Below are 21,674 nucleotides of genomic sequence, written 5' to 3' on the forward strand. Positions count from 1 at the left end.
AGTTATAGTAGTTTAAAAATCACTCTCTAAACCCGCGACCTCTCGCAGCCCCAGGGTTTTATAAAGCAAACAATTAAAGATATGTACCTTATTTTTACATTAAAAAGGGCTTCTTTAGAACCCTTTATACAAGTTTAATATTGCGAGTAGCTCATTTTGGCCCCATTATATCCCGCAGTATTTTTCTGGGCATTTTGAGGGTACAAATCTACCGCAATGTGAACGTTCTAAACCAGCGCGTTCACAGGATCCCGGCGGATTTAAAATGGACTTTAATTTACAGCAATTGAACACTAAATTCCTTCCATTTGGCCTATAAATTAATGTAAATGAGATTTCAAAATCATGTTTTATTGTGAATTATTTATGAGTATTATTTGGACACTTGGGCTATTTAAAAATGTTAATCATTTATTAAGAAATGGATAGATGTTTAGATCTAGTAATTGAAGTTTGAAATTTGCTACACTTGGGTAACTAACTAATTATATGTTTCAATTTCAGGTCATCCAAGTTAGATTATTTTATATTTGTTTCAGAATGGTTCAATCTACGATAACTGAAAATTTCGTTCAGTTCTCTTAATTTTTAAGAAGGTTATGGCCTTTTGACAGCACACGATCACAGCTTTTTTGTTATGTCCATAGAAAATCAATAGGGAACAAGATGCTAATTTGCGAGTATGAAAATGGCCATAACTTTTTAAATACTTGAGATATGAAAGTGAATTAGGTGTCAAATTAAACTTCTTTTTATGCTTTATCTGATGGGATAAATTACAGACTTGATTTTTTAAATCTCAAAATTTTGTAACATTGCTACTTGGTTCTTGGTCCTCCAAAATATTCCAAATGGAATTTAAACTGGAGGTGGAGGGCTTAAGCCAGAAAGAGTTATTGGGAAGAAAGAGCTACTTTAAATTTAGTTGCATCTGGTTGGGTAACTATAGTTGGGTGGAGATTATTCCATGCTTTAATTGTGCGGGGGAAGAACGAATTGCTGTATACATCTGTCTTTGTAGCTGGGATCACAAATTGGATCGAATGCCCTCGTCTGCTCCTAATTGGTTTGGGTTTGGTGTAGGTCTTGTAGTCTATGTCGAGCTGACCATTTAACATTTTGTAAAAACAGGTCAAACGGTTTCACGTCTGTCTTGGAGAGGGTTCCACCCCAGAGAATTCAGAAGTTTGGTGACACTCGCTTCTCTCTCATAGGTGTTAGTAACAAATCGAGCTGCCTGTCTTCGGACACGTTCGATGGAAGAAATGTTTTTATTTGTGTATGGGTCCCATGCTGCAACTGCAAGTCCAAATTAGGTCTAACGAGGGTGAAGTATAGCTTCTCCTTGACAGAAGTTGAACAATGATGAAAGTTGCGCCTCAGAAAGTTTAGGACACCTGTTGCTTTTACCGTTGCATGATGAGTCTGACCAATCCAACACAGATCGTTCTGCAATTTGATGCCAAGATACTTGGTTTGTTTGGATTCTTCAAGGGTGGCACAAAGTATATTGTAAGATGTTTCGCCTGGATTCCTCTTTCTGGTGACACGCACAGTATCACATTTGGAAGGGTTGAACTGCATGCCCCATTGTTGTGACCACTCAACCGTAGTATCGAGATCCTTTTGGAGAGCATCTTCATCATCAGCTGACTTAATTGGACGGTACAGCAAACTATCATCAGAGAAAACTCTGGTCGTACTTGCGACTTTTTCATGGATGTAATTTATGTAAAGCAAAAATAGGTGTGGACTAAGTACTGTGCCCTGAGGTGTACCACTCAACACCGGATGCCAATTGGAGCTCTTTCCGTACACACACACACACACACGCTGTAGACGTTTTGTCAGGAAACTGGAAATCCATCGTTTCGTGTTGGAACGAATACCATACAAGTCAAGCTTCCGAAGCAGTCTCTGGTGTGGGATGACATCAAATGCTTTAGAAAAGTCCAGCACAACTAAATCCGTGATGACGTTACTATCAAAGTGCTTGGCCAGGTCATTTGTCGTCAGGATAAGCTGAGACTCGCATGATCTATGCCTCCTAAATGCATGTTGGTTGTCAGCAAGAATGTTATGTTTGCTCACGTGTTGCATCAGATTACTATCAATTAAATGCTGCCAATTTATGAAAAATAAAATCACAATGTGCTGGAGTAACTCAGAGGATCAGGCAGCACCTTGGGAGAACATGAATAGGGGATGTTTCAGGTCGGGACCTTTCTCCGACTCCACCCTGAAGAAGGGTCCCAACCAAAAATATCACCATCCATGTCCTCCAGAAGTGCTACCTGACCAGCTGAGTTACTTCAGCACTTAGTGGTTTTTATTAGTAGAACAGGGAATGTCTACTAAAGCATATATGATTTATCGGAACCTGTGACAAAAGAGCATATTGAAATGGATAACTAATTGACTTGAATAAGGAATTGGTTAGGAGGTTGAGAACTCAATATTGTATGTACACAAATAGCCAGAATGTGATTAGTGGCGTCCCCCAAGGATTTGTAATCAGCTCATAGATTTTGACTATGTTCGTGAACGATTTATAAGTAAATAGTGAGCTATAGATCCAAATCTGTTAACAACACTTAGATCCAATTGATCTGTTGTATTAATATAATACTGCCTGACTCTCTGGAACTTTCTAATTTCCCCTTGTTTCTGCACCAATTCAGTATTCTACAGATGGATGATAGAAAGCAAACCATCAGGTTGCATCATAGTTTACCTTGGGAACAGCTCTGCACAACACTGCAAGAAATTGCTGATGTGTGGACTTGGCCTAGTCCAATCACACAGACCAGACTCCTCACCATTGATTCCATCTACACCACGCTGCCTCAGGACAACAGCCAACATAATCAAAGACATTTCCCAGCCTGGTCATTCATTCTCCCCACTCCCATCAGGCAGTAGATAAAGCAGTTTGAAAGCATGCACCATCAGACTCAGAAACAGCTTCTTCCCTTCTGTTATCAGGATTCTAAATGGCTCTTCCATAAGCTAGGGCACAGCCCGATTCCCCTCCACCCGATTGTGGACATTGGACTTTGTCAATGGAACTGTTGCACAAACAAGAGGACATGACTTCAGAATTAAGGGACAGAGTTTAGGGGTAACATGAGGGGGAACTTCTTTACTCAGAGAGTGGTAGCGGTGTGGAATGAGCTTCCAGTGGAAGTGGTGGCGGCAGGTTCATTGGTATCATTTAAAAATAAATTGGATAGGCATATGGATGGGAAGGGAATGGAGGGTTATGGTATGAGTGCAGGCAGGTGGGACTAAGGGAAAAAGAATTGTTCGGCACGGACTTGTAGGGCCGAGATGGCCTGTTTCCGTGCTGTAATTGTTATATGGTTATAATGCCAAGAACTGTATTCTGCAGTCTATATCCCTTCACTCTTCCTACTGTTAAAATCTGGTCAGAGGAGGCGGACTCCATACTTCAGCAGTGTTTTGAAAACACTGACTGGAAAGCGTTTGCAGCCCAGGCCACCCTTGACTCCCACACGGACATTGATTCCTATACATCCTCTGTTCTGGACTTTATAAACTCCACCATCAACAGTGTCACCTCCCTCAAACGGGTGACCATATTCCCGAATCAGAAGCCATGGATGAACAGCGAGGACAGGCTACTGCTGAAAGCATGGGACACCGCTTTCAGGTCAGGCGATGCCTGAGCCTACAGTTCATCCAGGGCTAACCTGAAGAGGAGCATCAAGGAGGCCAAGCACTGCCATAAACTAAGGATTGAGGAGCACTTCAACAACAACTCCGACCTCCGACGCATGTGGCAAGGCATCCAGGCCATCATGGACTATAGGCCCACCAACACCACCCCCACATCCAGCAAGCCTCCTTCCTTGAGGAGCTTAACCACTTCTATGGCCGCTTTGACAGGGACAATCTAGAGATGGCCATCAAGGCTGTGCTCCCTGCCGATCACCAGCCCCTCACACTCACCCCCTACGATGTGTAGGTGGCACTGAGTAGGTCTAATGCACGTAAGGCTGCTGGCCCTGACGGCATCCCCGGGCGCATCCTCAGGGCCTGTGCTGCGCAGCTGACAAGACATCTGGACTGACATCTTCAACCTGTCACTTGCCCAAGCAGTTGTGCCCACGTGCCTTAAAACCACCTCCGTCGTGCCGGTGCCAAAACACTCCACTACGGCAAGCCTCAACGACTTCCACCCAGTTGCACTTACTCCCATCATCACCAAGTGCTTCGAGAGGCTGGTCCTGGCACACCTCAAAGGCTGCCTACCCCCCACATTGGATCCCTATCAGTTTGCCTACCGCAAGAACAGGAGTACGAAGGATGCCATCTCAACGGCACTTCACTCCACCCTCTCCCACCTCGACAACAGAGACACTTACGTAAGAATGCTGTTCATCGATTACAGCTCAGCATTCAACACCATTATACCCTCTAAACTGATCACCAAACACGGTGACCTGGGCATCGACCCCTCCCTCTGCAACTGGATACTGGACTTTCTAACCAACAGACCCCTGTCTGTTAGGTTAGACAAGCACACCTCTTCAACTCTCACCCTGAACACCGGCATTCCACAGGGCTGTGTGCTGAGCCCCCTCCTCTACTCCCTCTTCACCCACGACTGCACACCGGTACATGGTACTAAAATCATCATCAAGTATGCAGATGATACAACAGTGATTGGCCGCATCAACAACAACGATGAGTCGGCCTATCGGGAGGAGGTCCAGCTCCTAGCAGCATGTTGCGCTGACAACAACCTGGCCCTTAACTCCAAGAAGACCAAGGAGCTCATTGTAGACTTCAGGAAGTCTAGGGGCGGCACGTACACCCCCATCCACATTAACGGGACGGAGGTGGAACATGTTTCCAGCTTCAGGTTCCTGGGGTCAACATCTCCGCAACTCTTCTTCCTGAGGAGACTAAAGAAGGTCCACCTGTCTCCTCAGATTCTGGTGAACTTCTACCGCTGCACCATCGAGAGCATCCTTACCAACAGTATCACAGTATGGTATGGCAACTGCTCTGTCTCCGACCGGAAAGCACTGCAGAGGGTGGTGAAAATTGCCCAACGCATCACCGGTTCCTCACTCCCCTCCATTGAGTCTGTCCAAAGCAAGCGTTGTCTGCAAAGGGCGCTCAGTATCGCCAAGGACAGCTCTCACGCCAACCACAGACTGTTTACCTTCCTACCATCCGGGAGGCGCTACAGGTCTCTCCGTTGCCGGACCAGCAGGTCCAAGAACAGCTTCTTCCCTGCCGCTGTTACACTACTCAACAGTGTACCTCGGTGATTGCCAATCTTAGCGGCTCCACTACCTCCTCCTCCTGCACCCCGCCCGCCCTGATAGCGGCCGCTGCTTGCAAATCCGCTAACGGCGATAACCGCTTTCAAAACAAACCCTCCCGCAAGCCGAGGCCGGGAGGAGGGAGGGAGGGGGAGGCTTCCTTCCGCCATCTGAAGCAGCTGCACCAAAGATCCTATAGGATCTTTGAGCTGCACCACTCGGCCCTGCACCTTGCTGTTGGCTGGCGGAGGAGGGGAGGCGGTGGCGAGGAGATCCCAACCGCCTCCCCCTTTAGCGGCGGCACTTGGCGGTGGACAGAGACGGCCAAGGCAGCGGGGCGATGCTGTCCGAGGAGTGCTGACCTTCCTTCCTCCCCACCTCGCCCCCCTCCACCCCCTTATCCTGCGACCCCTCCTCTATATCCCGCACTGATCCCCATTCCTGCCTCTATTCAGTCCTCACTGACATCCCCTGTGCCACCAGTGACCATTATAATTTTTCCAAAAGATCAAGGAAATCTGGTATTACTGAACTGAATGAAAATATTACCCTGCTTACTTATACACCGAAAAATATAGCATCTTACCTCTCTGAGCTCCAATCTCTGTGCAACAGCTTCCAAGCATTCTTGACCTGTACTTTCAACAGAAAGGGTGAATTCCAAAAATCCATTGTCCAGCAGTTGGATCCGTACAACCAAACAGCTCTTACTGGATACAGTATATCGTCGTGTTCTTTTTAATTTTATTCCAAAAGGTAATGGCATGGCAAAGTAGGGTTACTTTAAACTTCTTGCACTTTTTCCACTCACTGTGCTTTTAAATTTATTTCTACTGTGCATGGAGAAGTCATCCAGCAGCAATTAGCAAAAGATTTATCCACCTGCCTCTGGGAAGCATTGCTCTGGAAAATAAAAAGTAATGAATAAATAAATACAAGTTCAATCGTCCTCATTCCTTCAAAGAAATGCTAGATCAAATACAACATACCAACCCTAATTTTACAGGAGAAAAGTTAACCATGAGAATATTCATACCTGGTGATAATAAATAAGACACAAATATATATTCTGCTTTCTTTAGCTAATCTTTGGCTTTGAAACATCACAGTGAAGCTGTAAGCTTTGCATTTTCAGACAACATGGATAAGCAATGTTTCAGGTTGGGACCTTTCTTGAGAAGCTTTTCTTGAAGTCTCAAACCAAAACGTCACTTATTCATGTTTTCCAGAGATGCTGCCTGACCTGCTGAGTTATTCCAGCAATTTGTGAAATTTTGAAAACAAGCACTAATTTTTGTGAACTTGAGTCCATATCTTTGCACATTAGCTGGATCCAAGAATCTCCATTATTTCTGGCACAATTAGCATCTTCCACATGGGAGAAAAAGGATTTGTTCAGTCATAACCATTTCCTCACTCCCCATAATTTCAGCATCTAAGTGGTAAGGACAGCGCAGAGGATCATTGGTTGCCCTCTCCCCTCCCTGATGGACATCTACACCTCCCGCTGCCTTAGCAGGGCAAAGAAGATCACCAAAGACAGCTCCCATCCTGCGTTTGGACTGTTCGACCTGCTGCCCTCTGGAAGGCGCTATAGGTGCATCAAATCCAGGACAAACAGACTCAGGAATAGCTGCTTCCCGAGAATTATATCTACCATAAATTCAAATCCACACATGCACTGACTACACCGCCCAACACGGACTTCCATCTGTATATATGTATATATGTATGTAGCGCCGTAGAATTTGTGCACCTATTCCCCCCCCCCCATCTCCCTTCTGTTTTGTTTTCTGTTTCTTGTTTTTTGTGTAAAATTGTATGTATGCACTGAGTACGAGCAGCTTTCAGTTTCACTGTACATGTATAGTGACAATAAATGGCATATCTATATATATATCTAAATATTTATTTCTGCGGCTCCTCTATCTTTCAAAATAGTTATAGATATTCTCACACATTAAAAAAGTTTACATTCATTAATAGAGATTTAATGTATCTATTAATTTTCAGTGATCTATTGATGGTTCTTAGAAATCTCCCATTTGTAAGCCTACCATTATCTGTACTTAGCTGTTGACCACTTTTTCAGTTTTCAAAATCTCAATAGAATGATCGTTTAAATCATAAAATGATCTTTTAAAATTCATAATTCTCAAAGATCATCAGTATTTACCTATTGGCAAACAGATGGGTTCAGATGCAGGGGTGGGCTGTGCTTCTTGAACCAACTTTTAACCAACTTTCCGACTCTTCCAATATATCAACCGTTTGGCATCTGGGTCACCAGGTAAAGTCTGTCACGTTCCCTTACAAGTAACAGAGAACCTGGATCTCATGCTCCCTAAAAAGTCACCGGGGAGAAATTTATTATATACTGTGTAACATCAGAAAAAAGTGAATTCATAATTATGCTGGGATCTAGGAGCAATCATTTTTTCCCCAATAAAGCTGAATAATATGTTATATAAGAAGAATCCAATTATACAATATACAATACGAATCTGGAAACAAATAAAATTAACTTTAAAATTATGAAATTTATTAGTGTTAACACCAATAGTGAATAACCCAGTATTTAAACCATCTGGTATGGATAAAACATATAAACAATGGGAAAAAATGGGAATTAAAAAGGTAGGTGATTTGTATGAATTGGGAAATTTATTATTATTTCAACAACTAAAATCAAAATTTTAATTGAATAACAATCAATATTTTAAATACCTACAGGTATGTGACTTTATGAAGAAATATATACCAAGATTCCAAAGTATAATTTTAGACCCACTGGAAGAAGTAATGAATATCAATGCGGAGTCAACAAAATTAATATCATATTTGTACAACAGTATTTTAAATATAGAATTACCATCAACAGAGGCAATTAGAGAAGACTGGGAAAAATAATTAATGATAAAAATCTCAAAAGAAACATGGGAAAAATATTTGATACATATACATAAATGTTCGATCAATGCTAGACATAACTTAATGCAATTTAAAATAATACATAGATTATATTATTCCAAAACTAGGTTGAATAAATTTTATCCAAATATTTCTCCCATTTGTGATAAATGTCTTTCTCAAAATGTCAATATTACGCACTCATTTGTCTCTTGTTCAAAACTTTATAAATTATGGTGTGATATATTCTCAAAGCTATTTAAGACAAAAATGGAACCTAACACTGAAATGATAATATTTGGAGTAAGTGGAGATGGGAACAAATTAAATACACACCAAAACTAATTTTTCAATTATGGGTTAATAACAGCAAAAACACATACTTAAATTTTGGAAAAATGCTAATATACCAACATTTAAAATGTGGATCAATAATATGCTGGACACAGCACATTTGGAAGAAATGAGACTCCTCCTAATAGACAAACAAGACCTATTCTTAAGGAGTTGGTCCCCATTTATTGATTTCTTGGATTCATGTGGTGACATAGTATCATGAAAACCAACAGTTTCAGGTATGGGTGAAAGATGATTTAGAATATTTAAAAAACAAACAAAAAAAAAAAACATCTCACTGTGGCAATGGAATAATCTCCCTCCTGCTTTCCTTCGTCACTTATTCCTTCTCTTTCACTTTCTCTTTATTGGTTTTTCACCCACGCTCACTAATCTATTTTACTTCGGAGTCACGTGAGGGACTCCATGAAAGAAACCCGCTACAACGCATGCGTGTCATATCGCATACACGCATTGAACGAGTCAGAAGTGGGAGAGGACGTCTCCCTAGAGAGAAAGGCAAAGAAGCAGGTAAGAGACTGCAAAAATTTTTCCACTTACCTTGCAGGTAGGAAATACAAGAAGCTGCAGGAGCTGGAGGGAGACTGCAAAAATATTGCAGCCAGACCAGCAGCAGCAGCAGCCGTTAGCGCGAACCCTCTGGAGAGGATTCCCAAACGGCTATTTTTAGCACAGAACAGCTGTGCCCGACGTCGCTCCCCGCACCGGCAAGAGACTGCTGCCGGGCGGGAAACAAAGCTACACGGCCCGGGGAGTTTCTAGACCAAGTCGGGTCTATTTTTAGATGCAGTCGTTCGGCGCTCCGCAGCTGATTAAAGCAGCTGCACCACCCGGAAAGAGAGAGAGCAGACATCGGGAACAGCAGCCCATGGACCTGCGCTACGGGGTACGTGGGGCTGCGGGAGGAAGGACGTTCCTCCGAAAACGGCAGGCTGAAAACCAGTACAGGTATGAACAAATTTCCCTTACCTTTTTTGGTGCTTTTTCCAGAGTGCTTGCTGTATTCTGAAGAGACTGGTGTGTTGCTGAACAGCAGGGAGCCAGCTAAGGACGTCAGGGCACAGCCACAGGTCGTTACTGGTGGGATGCTGAACAGCAGGGAGCCAGCGACTGATGTCAGTATAGAGCTGAAGGGCTGTTGTTTAATGACCAGCAGCAGCCAGCAATAAATGTCGGCACCAGCATCTCCCAGATGGGAGCGAGTGCCAAACTTCACCCTAAATGGGTAGAGGTGCCCGTGAGTACCAGGACCATGGGGAACGGTCCAGTGCCCGTAGGCATGGGGACGGGCTGTGGGATATACCGCGTGCGACTAGTGCCCGAGAGCACAAAGGTCGGCAGGAGCGGTCCCATATATTAAGCACCCGCGACGACGAGTGCCCGAGAGCATGTAAGTCGGCTGGAGCGGTTTGCTGGAGTAAAATTCTCCATATTGGCAGGCTCCGGGATTGGAGGTAGCCACAGTGGGCAAATAATAATATAAGTCCCACAGCAGTTTCCCATATGGGCTGCATGAAATGTCGGACGCCTCTGAGGAGGGTATGGAAGGTCTGACGGGGTAAAGCCTGAGCAGGTGATGGAGCCACTGTCCCCTATTGAAGGGGGGGAAAACAACCTGCCGAACATGATGAGCAGTACTGCCAGCAGAACTCACGGAGAATGATTGCGAGAGGATGGCTGTGAGTATTGAAGGACTGTGTGTCCACCCATCAACTTCAAGCTAATATTTTTGCTGAAGTGTTGGCAAGGCTTCTATACCCCGGAATATTGTGGTGCTCTTAATGTAGCCATTGTTACAGGTGCATTTGCAGACATGTTGGGAAGGCCGTTAGGAGTTGGGAAAATCCGTAATACTCTGAAAGGTCTCATGGCGGGCATAACAGCTTTGGCCCGCATGTTAAATAAGGTGTACAAAATTAGTGACCACAAGGATGCCATTAGCACTATTTTTTTGCAATGTGCAGTTTGAAGGGCCATTAAGCCAGCTCTAGACCCTAGTTCGCTATACTATGTAAGCAAAGGGCTATAGACCCCATTATTTGGGGGGGGGAGACCTGTCTAAACAGGTAAAGAATTGGCGAGGAGGCTTGACTTTGGGGCTGATTAAAGCATCCAAAGGTTATCTGGGGAAGACATTAACCTCATGTGCATCCTAAGAGAGGTAGTGTTTTTGTAATTATACTACAAAGAATTGGGCAGAGGTACCCAGCAGCAGCGTCCTGTTTAGGGTTTGGGCCGGGACGACCACTGTGGAAGATGCAAAAGTAACATTAACCATTAGGCTCTCCACAACCGCATATGAAACCAAGAAAAATAACTTGGTTACCACCAATACCATGGAGGTAGGTGAATTTGGGGCTCCAGCATTAATAGGGAGCACGGAAGTTGGAGGGATATTGCAACTTCATGTTGAAGCGTGGTGTAATATATCTATGGACAGATATATCCTTAGCAGTTTTTAAGGGATATCTGATAGAGTTTCTACACAAACAAAACCCTCCAGTACAACATATACCGGACAGATATACATGCTGGTAATGGAAGAAACCAAACCTGAACAACAGGATTTGTCTCAAATATCTTTATTAGAAATAAGAAAGATGGGGGTTGCCGTATTATTATGGATTATCAATACTTCACAATGTTGTGCAATATATTCATTTTAAAAATGGATATTTTTAGCAGTGCTAAAGACTTGGTGTTCAGCAGGCTACTGTATGGCAAGTATTAATCTTTAAGATCCTTGCTACTCAATATCCAACAGGGGGAAAAATTTTAAACCAGCGTTGGGACTGCTGCAACACCAAAATCATAGAGTAATGGTATAGTTGGATGATATCCTTATTGTGGGAATAACTTATGAATCGGCATGTTAGCCAGTGGTTGCCACTAAACAATTGTTTGAACAGCTGGGATTCATTATCCATCCACTTAAGTCAAAATTGACACCATTAACACATTTAATATGTTAATGACTTTACTAATATGGAAAGCCACAGAGTTTAATGGGCGCATATATTATAGAGGTCATTTATTTTGGCCAATGGAAAAATGATAGAAGCTATTAAAGAATTACAATGTTGGGAACATAATGTTAAGTATTGCTCCAAACCCAATAGTTATTCACAACCCGTCTGTGCTATTACAAACAGATGCCAGTGCAATTGGTTATGGTACAACTGATACCATCTCGAGCTATGGGGGAGATGGAATATATAAGAAGCTAACCTACATAACACTAAGGGTTAGAAATGTTAAGTGCATTTCATGGGCAAAAATCTTATTGCTCAGGAATGAAACTGCAGCATGGTAGATGGTAGATAGATAATACCTCGGTGATGGCATATTTAAGTCATATGGGTGGAAAGATATCACCAGCTTGTGATGAATTGGAAAATTAAACTTGGGAATGGTGTGTCCAAAGGAATATTTGGTTATGGGCTACGTATCTACCAGGGATACTAAATCAGTGGCAGACACCAGGCCACGAAAAATTATTGGAAGTACTAAATGGATGTTGGATAGATGGTATTTGCTAAAATCAGTAAAGTAGGTAAGGCCGGATATTAGAATTGCTTCCGGGGTTAAATCACCAGTTACCGAGGTATGTATCATTGATACCAGATCCTGAGGCAGAAGCTACAGATGCTGTTTCACTGCACTAGGGGAGGGGTTTTTCATTTATGTATTACCTCCTTGTCTAGTTATAAATTTGGGGTACGAAGGGACATTCAACAGGAATCGGTATTGGGGATGTCTTAGTACCTGATTGGCTTACCCAACTATGGTTTTCCCGGGGTACAGGACATGGTGCTGGAACTATGTATAACGGTAGACGTAGTCCTAAGTTGCTGGTGCATCCAGTAACTGAGGATAGCTATCCATGTCATAGAAAATATTGATTTAGTAGGTTGTAGACTCTATAACACCGCTATGGGACATGGGGCTATCGATAGAACTGTGGACATGATCACAGCAGCACGAAGAAGGTCTACTCTATAACAGTATTTAGGTCACATTAAAATGGACTAATTACTGCCATGATAACTTTCTGGACCACAGAAATAAGGATGTTCCGGGGGTGCTACAGTTGCTTACCAGCCTGCAATATGGAGGACTGTGTTTCAGCACTGTGAATAATGCCGAAAGTGCATTGTCAAGTTATTAATGGCAAGAAACAGTAAGATAACTATATTTGGAATGTAAGTGTGGCTTTGATCTTGCTAAGGAATTGGTCGCCGGCTACAGCATTATATCTGGATAACTAACTAGAAATGGTAATGCTGATAGCGTTAGTCACAGTGCATAAGCTCCAGTTATTGCTAAAAGTAAGACTGGATGGCTTCACTATTGCGGCACGAAGATTGAGGTTTGTGATCCAGAACCGTATTATTAAACAAAATAGGCCAGGATTAGCGGGGCAGGTCATAGAATTGATGGCCTACCCGGAGGACAATGCCTCTGTATAGTAAAGTACGGTTTTGTTATACAGTAAGAAAAAAAAGGCTATCAGAGGCAAGGAATTGGCGTTTAATCAGCTATAAGATACTGTACCATAGAGTGTAACTCAGACCATTTCGCGGTGGCTGAAATATGGGATATGATAGGCGGGAGTGGACAATAACATATTTAATTCTCACCCCACCAGGGCTGCAGCTACATCTGCAGCAAAACGCCTTGATGTATCCATGGACCAAATCCTCAGGATTGCAGGATGGTTGTTGGAGAATACGTTTCAGAAATGTTAACAAACCAGTTAGCAGTATGGGAACGGTTTTTCGGGGAACAATTTTAAGTTCTGTATGATAATTTATCCCTGAAGAATACAGGGTTATGAGTTGAATTAATTCGATATTATTTATCATTTCCATTAAATAATTGGTATGAATGCTTTGAATATAATTAACAATTTCTCTCTAACTACCAAGGCAGTTGTGAAGCATGGACTCGTTTTCCACGGCATGAGGTCACAGAGCTTTGAAATCTTTCATGGAGTCCCTCACGTGACTCCGAAGTAAAATAGTAAGATTAAACGAGAACTTACCAGTTTGAAGTTTGATCTGTATTTTATGAGGAGGAACGTTGAGGGAATACATGCCCTCCGCTCCCACCCTCATAGGGTCAAATCTTAAGCTGGTATCTCTTTGATAATCTTGCTATTTTAGGTCAATATAGGGTATCTGTGACCTCACACCGCTGCTTTGAAGGATGACACGCATGCGTCGTAGCGGGTTTCTTTCATGTATTCCCTCAACGTTCCTCCTCATAAAATACAGATCAAACTTCAAACTGGTAAGTTCTCGTTTAATCTTACTATTCTCCACTTCTCACAACCTCTTTTTCTTCTCTCCTTTCTCACTTCTCTCTTTAAAAAAAAGGGAAGTTGTACAGAGAATATAATATGTTAACATCGTTTTTGTACCAATGCATTGTACTCACTTCTAATAAATAAAATTAAAAAAAATAATTATTATTATTATGCTGGGATATAATAGGAATAATATCTAACAGTTCAAATAAAATGTCAATCTAGCACCAAAGTCCCAAATGTCTCAGATGAGCAGAGTTTTACTCTCGTAATTAAATAAACAAACTTTCATGAAACCACCGACTTGTACTAGGAAATATGTCATCCATAGAAACATAGAAATTAGGTGCAGGAGTAGGCCATTCGGCCCTTCGAGCCTGCACCGCCATTTAATATGATCATGGCTGATCATCCAACTCAGTATCCCGTACCTGCCTTCTCTCCATACCCTCTGATCCCCTTGGCCACAAGGGCCACATCTAACTCCCTCTTAAATATAGCCAATGAACTGGCCTCAACTACCCTCTGTGGCAGAGAGTTCCAGAGATTCACCACTCTCTGTGTGAAAAAAGTTCTCCTCATCTCGGTTTTAAAGGATTTCCCCCTTATCCTTAAGCTGTGACCCCTTGTCCTGGACCCCATAGCGGCTGACAAATATGAATATCAGATTCAGAACAAGAATGATGACTTTTAACTGTACGACGAAATGGCCAGCAAGCCATTTAACTACATAATAACCGCTAAGCTGAAAGACACCAGAAGCTTTGCGCAGCTGAGCCAAAGGCTCTATGGGGACAGGGTAATGCTCAGGCCACACTGGAAAATGCAGGGAAAAAAATACTCAAAGGAAAATAATTGTCATGCTGATATAAAATGAATCTTGCAAGTGCAATAGTATGTCTAGTACGTCATTTATTTCAGAACATTTACTGTATTGTACATGTTTTACGTCTATGCTGGCATTTAAAACATTCCCGTTGTTTCCATCTCCCAACTTATTTTCCTGTGACTAATTCTCTCTCATGTGCTTATTAATAAAGACCCCACCTCCCCAATTCTCATGCCACTCACCAATGCCCAGGACAATTTAAAGTAGGCAATTAACCTTCAAACCAGCACATCTGGGGGGTGTGGGAGGAAACTGGAGCACCCAAGGAAAAATCCTTGCAGTCGCAGGGAGACAATATGCTCATTCCACAAGGCAGTAACCATGATCAGGATTGAAGCTAGGATACTGGAATTGTGTGACAGCAGCACTAATAGCTGTGCCACTCCACTTATTGGCTCTGTATGCTACTGTGCCAGAACACATTGTATTAGTTCTTGCATTAAACCACTCGTCAATTTAGTTTGTTCAGGCTATAAAGATTGCAACTCTTCACATTAATTGTGCTATGATTGTTATAATTTCTTATTTCAAACTATTATTTTCATTTTCATTAACACTGTCGTTGATGATTGGCTACCTATTAACCACAGTAATCAGTAATTTTTGCTTTCAACTTTCTCAGATCTCCACCACACTGAACGTACCTTGTTCTTTTTAACCAATATTACTTCTTATTAGTACCATTATGCATCCGTCTTGAGGGATACACACATATTATATGTTGCTGCTTTAATATCAAATGCCGGGGAATAATTAAATTTCAAACTTGGTTTTCGTGCAACCATATCCCTGTGACATCTAGCTATTAGATCAAATTCATTGACCTCTATATTAGTTTATCTGTTTCATTTCAAAGCCTATTGCCTTCAGGTTCTGTGCTTTTACTTTAAAAGATTTTAAGGAATAAAATGACTTGATAAATGCTTAAATTTATAAAAAGTTTAGCCAGGGAGGCAGTGAAATATTCCTTCCCTTCACACTCTCTTCTGCCAGACAAAGACCTGAGTACTTCAGAACCAGGTAGATGTGGAGTCAAAGTATATTACTGATATAGAAATAGGCTTTTTTCATGATAACACATGATTTGAACCTCATCCCAGAATAAAATGATATCATGTTGCAAACAATCTGGTTCAGTTTCAAATATTTGCCTGGCATCAGGATGGAGCCAAATGGTGTATGTGCCCACATTAAGCAGCCAAAGACGACGATTATTTAGATAATTCTGTTAGTTTGGTACTGTCGGAAGAGTGGAAGTCTGAGTGCGGAGTTTCAAACAGTCAATTCAAGAAAGATGTACATGAATTTGGGAGACGGGAATAGATTGAAGTACTTGAGGCAAACGGGAGGTGGATATGAGATAGGTTTTACTTGAAGATGGTGATGATAGGACATTTCTGGGATAGAGGGGGGTTAGAGTAACCGCTATTGCATCTTAGCACAAAACCACCATCAGCCAGGATGGAAGCTAGGCTGCCAGGTTTCAGTTGTGTAGTCCCACAGAGCCAAGATAAAGGTCTCATGAACAGAGAAAACATGAAGAAAGATAAGACAGTAATTTGAATTATTTACGAAAGAACTGCAGATGCTGGATAAATCGAAGTTAGACAAAAATGCTAGAGAAACTCAGCGGGTGAGGCTACATCTATGGAGCGAAGGAATAGGTGACGTCTCGGGTCGAGACCCTTCTTCAGACTTCTTCATACAATATTTGAAAATATTGGTCTAATGTTGAGCTGGTAGACCTGCGGTGCAGCTAGTAGACCTGCTGTCTCACACCGCCAGTGTCCCAGGTTCAATTCTAACCTTCAATGCCGTCTGTGTGGAGTTTGCATGTTTTACCTGTGACGATGTGGATTTCTCACATCCCATGCTGGTTTATAGGTTAATTAGCTTCTGTAAATCTGGCTGCACAGAAAGTCCTCCTCAAACATTATTCTATTCAGAAATTGCAGAGATAATACAAAGACTATAAACGTAAATTTAAATATTTAACTAAAAGTTCCAATATGAAGTCAGCAGAACTTTTTTTTCCAAATATTCTAAATTTATAAATGCAGTAACCTTTCACTGTTGTCTATGCCCCAGAAACAATAGCACAATTTATACTCCCAATAATTCAAACAAGACTTCAAATTTAAATCAGTTCCTAGTGCCATGGTACTTGGGACCTTATGATTTCAAATAATGAACTTTTTTCTGCCTCAGAAACCAACATTCAAGATGATTCATTCTCTGAAGACATTCATCAAACTGTCTGGCAACATGGAAAAAGCAATGCAACATAAAAGAGAACAGAGACTAATTAGGGTTCCAAGAATACAAAGGGTTTAATGCTACGTACGTACAGATCACCACGCATGTGGTCCTCACTTTATCCACATTGGTGACCTACTCGATTGACCTTTCTACCACACGCAGTAAAGTCAGAGTTATTGTAAGTTCCTTCTACGAAATAAATTTAAATCAGGAGATTTGATAGCCCATAAGGAAAGATAGCTGCAAGTTTTAAACAATAACTTTCCTCTTTTCTGGTAAATGTCTATAAATGTTAAAGTGGAGCTCATTAAGACAGATACTGTACTCCATTAATTTGTGTGTTCAATTAAAAATTTACGTCAATACAAAGGAAATTATGTTATGCAGAGCACACATGCTAGCTGCGTGTAAAAATCACATTTTATCAACGTGGCATTTCCTTTGAGCTTCTTAAATTGAATAACAAACGAGAGCTGCAGCACTTAATAAGTATAGCTAATCAGATTTAGAAACACGCAATAGAACCAGTATTCATGGAATGGCGCTGTACAACCTGGATCAGGCTGGTGTCATGTATCACTTTACAAAAATGCCAAGTTTATATATCAAAGCCAAATACAATTGGACCATTAAAGAAATCAGAAAACTTAACCAAAATGCTTTCACTAGTGGCAAGTAATTTGAATGAGAAAAAATTAAGCAATTTCTCCAGGTAATCAAAAATTGTTTTTCATGATCACTCTCTACAGCAGAGGCAAAATTGTCTTTTTTCAGCTACATGAAACCATAGACAACTGAAAATGTAGTTACATTCAGGAGTTCGCAAGGAAGTACCACCAAACAGAAATTACTGTATGCAATATGACAAGAATGCAAATAGTCCAGATTAGATCAACTACATGAAACAGTATCTGCGCAGAGGTTATTAAGAGAGCTACTCTCTCATTCTATTTTCAAATAAAACATGAAATAAAACAGAAAATCCTGATGTTGTCTGATGAGTTGAGCATTAAAGTGTTTTCTCTTTTGCATTTAACTGTAGCATTTTTATTTCAAATCAACCCCCACAAACCCCCATCACCCCACGCCCTACTCGTTAGGATTCTATTATTTCTGTACAAAGTCTGTACTTCCACTCTTTACATCAAACCTCTCATCTCATTTGTTCCGTTATAAGACACCCTTAATCGCCAAATGCTTCCACATTCCAAGAGAGAGGTGGCAAGAAGCAAAAAAATAATTATCTCATTTTCAAAATCCAAGCATTCTTGTCTCAAAAGAAATGATATGTATTCAAGAAAACAACTTTGAAAAATAAACAACAAATGCAATTGCTGGCCTACCTTTGCCTGTGGATTTTCTCTGTTATCCTTTGAGATTAGAGACAAGAACCTCTGGGTGTTAACACATATTCTTACCTGTCAAAACACAATTGAAATTCAGAATTCAAACAAGTCATTTTCAAAAGAAACATTCTACCCCAGTCACTATGTAAGAACACTTTCAAAGATTTGAATTGAATTTCTGCAGTCATTAAAATGTTGTAGATATAATACATTTTATTTTAATATCTAATAAGTGTTTCCCCTAAAGCTAATCATTAATTCCAATGCTACACCTCATAGTTTCAAGTTAATGTTGTTCCTAAAGCTTACAGAAAATCAGTAAAACGGAAGATTATTATTGGACACAAATCGACAATTAATCCATAAACATATCAAATTTTAGATCAAAGCAGGAATTTGTCCTTTTTCAAAGTTATGCAAAAAACCTTATTCTGCACATGAAGTGCCAGAAACATCACCAGAAAATAGACTCATTCATTTTTAAAATGCATAATTTAAAATCAATTTAGTCACAGCTCTCGGCAAGAAATTGAGAACTTCAATTTGGATTTAAGAACAACTTAGGTCTTCAAATATAAACAGTGGAGTCAGGATTCTACAGGATGAGGGAAGGTGGCTTTGCAAAGAAAGCATGACAAATAACATTAAATTCAGAAAAATATATTCCAATTAGACATGAATACTGTTCAAAACTTTGAAGCCATAAATCTCAAGAGATAGCATGAAAATTTTCAAACCAATGCAAAGCTGTCAAAGCCATAAAGCCAAACGTTACAAAAACAGTGTCACAAGTGTGAAGAAATAATATAGTACAATAACCCATCAGTTACCTCCATAACTTCGAAAAATAATTTTCGAACACATGTTCGGTTACCATGGAATCTATTTTCACTATCTTCTCAGGCAATGCTTTTGAAACGTTAAAACACAAATAATGTTTCCCATCATTTCACACTTGAACTTCTCCCCGAAACGTCCTTCTTTCATCACGTAATTTAAATCAACCAAATTACCAGAGGAAACAAAGTTTCCCTATTTATTCTACATGAACACACTTACAATGTTGAATACCATCTTAGGTTAGCTTAACCTTTTCTCAAAGAAGAACAATCCTAGTTTTTGTTCGTATACAAATTTCTTAACAACTGGCTATGTAACAGCAAACCAGCAACTCATGCTGCAGGTTATGTCATCTTCCAAAAGTAACATTCCAGATTTACCTTAAACATTAATTTTTTTTTAAGGTAAATACAACAGGGAGGACGTTTGAAATTAATTAACGATTAATGTAGGACTAGTATAATTTTATGTTGCAAGCAAAATGTGATTGTCATATTGAAAATATTTGTCCATCATGTGAAAACTTAGGTTCTTTTAAGAAACAAGAGAATCGTGGAATATTTAGCTTTATGACATTTCAAGATTAATTGACCTCGATGAATCAACTCGTTTGTTTTACATCAACATCACTTATCTTATTTAAATTTTAATATTTGAGTTCTGAAATCTTTGATAAAATTATAATGATCCCAAATCAAATTAATCACAACATTGTTCTCATGCTGGACAATGTTCTTGTGCCGGAACATGTTCACTGCCAACAGGTTGACATAGAGAGTTCCAATAGAATTTGTAAAGCTATCAAAAGCAAATTCAACAATTTGAAACTCAAAACAGTTCCATCAATGAAAACTTGCAGGCACACCATAAATTTCCAATGTTAATTTGCAGAAAATATATCAAACAAAGGCTTCAATTTTTTGACAGACCGTTCAGAAAAGTTAATTTTTTTATGAATGAAATGCGTTTAAAAAGTTCCCGTGAGAAAGGCATTATCGAGGATATAAGTAATAATGGATCTTTGTTAAATTACAACTACATGAATGTTTTTATGAATCTGTTTAGATTCAATAAAACAAAAAACTTCATGATCGCATAAAAACAAACCCAAGACGTACAGGAATTTCTTGTCGTGGCAAAGGAGCAAAAATTGAATACCAGTCTACCCCATCCTGGCACAAAAATCTACATGGAAATATTTGAACACGGCAGCAGTAATCAATGCTGATTCTAACAAACAAAACAGTGAGGGGAACTCTTTAGAAAAACACAGTAAAGCGAAAGCAGAATATAATTAATTCCGCTCAGAGAAGTGGCAACAGGATCGAAAAACAATTATTTCCGTGCATATTGGAAGCGGGGGTTGAGGTGGGTTTAAATTCAGGCGAGGGGAACTCAGTAACAGGTGCGACCTTTAAAGAGTGTTTACTGGGAGTGTATGTTTGAGAAACGCCGCCAACCACGCAAACAATGTGGTGGCTAAACAAGAGGACTGCAAGTGCTGGCAAGGAAGTGCTGTGTAGTCTTTCAGGCCACTCAGTCCAAGTGTCAAAGAGTACAATCGCCCCGCTCCACATCAACCTTCTGAGCAAGTGTTAAAGGTAAAACATAGTTAAACACCACGCCCCCGTCCTCTGCCCCAGAACAATTCCTGCCTCCGCTGAAAGGCCACGGCCACGGCAGCGGGGAATGCACGGACAGAGAGACCAATGTCAACACGATTCAGGGAGGAGCAGTGGGATCTCGCCAGCCCCCTGCGGCCATTTACCTCCCCCTTTCACGTGTTGCAGGAGAACCGTTGTCCTGGCGGTTGGACCAGACCGGACCGGACCAGACCGGACCGGACTGGACCAGGCGGCGTCGCCTCGCGCCCCCTCCTCCACTCACCCGCCAACCGGGCTCCTCACCGTCCCTGGGTATTGTCCCTCCGCACCGACCCACCAACCAACCGCACCGGGACAGTGCACGCCCTTCCGCCTCCCGCCTCCACGATCCTTCCGCCGCACTACTTTAACCTCCCTTCCCCACATCATTGACCGCTTGACAGTCACCCAGAGGGGCAGAGAGAGAGAGAGAAAAATCGAACTCGTTTGCTCGCGGTTGCACTCCAAAATGCATCGCTTCCTTTTAAAATTGAAAATAATATGTATCTCTGATTTGTTTTAGCTAACGGTGTTAATCCCAGCCTCCTTACGTGTGAAGTGATACTGAGGTACCTCTGGTGTGAAAGGTCCATTACATCAGGCACCTGGAATGTTATGTACAGGGAGAATGTATGGCATGGGACAGCTGGCTGCAGCGCTGCGGTTGAAATTGAGCTGCTGTCGCAAACATATTTAGCTTGTTTTATTTTATTGCTGTTCTGGTTGTTCCACCAACTTCTTTACTGCTTGCGTATTAGCGGTTTAATTTAAGATTGGAAACTAAGCGGCCCTTTGTCCCCGGTGATACTTCGCTGCAGATTACTT

General features: G+C 41.2%; 1 protein-coding gene across 6 annotated transcripts in view; it reads right to left on the reverse strand.

Moving 5' to 3' along the window:
• ptpn21 (protein tyrosine phosphatase non-receptor type 21) overlaps window positions 1-21,207 on the reverse strand; it is an 83,474-nt gene extending 62,267 nt beyond the window's left edge. Inside the window, exons 1-4 of one of the 6 annotated variants that reach the window (XM_055640345.1) lie at window positions 21,094-21,207; window positions 18,364-18,438; window positions 7,474-7,641; window positions 5,884-6,200 (exon numbers count right to left, since the gene is read on the reverse strand). In XM_055640345.1, coding sequence (XP_055496320.1) covers window positions 5,884-6,063 — 180 coding nt within the window. In that variant the 5' untranslated portion in view covers window positions 6,064-6,200; window positions 7,474-7,641; window positions 18,364-18,438; window positions 21,094-21,207. Of the gene's footprint in view, window positions 1-5,883; window positions 6,201-7,473; window positions 7,642-8,842; window positions 8,947-18,363; window positions 18,439-20,974 lie in introns of those variants that run through there. The other 5 variants (XM_055640347.1, XM_055640346.1, XM_055640349.1 and 2 more) reach the window with 5 other exon arrangements.
• Window positions 21,208-21,674: the final 467 nt, after the last annotated feature.

The sequence above is a fragment of the Leucoraja erinacea genome, chromosome 9 (genome assembly GCF_028641065.1).
Source record: "Leucoraja erinacea ecotype New England chromosome 9, Leri_hhj_1, whole genome shotgun sequence".
NCBI classification, from domain to species: Eukaryota; Metazoa; Chordata; class Chondrichthyes; order Rajiformes; family Rajidae; genus Leucoraja; species Leucoraja erinaceus.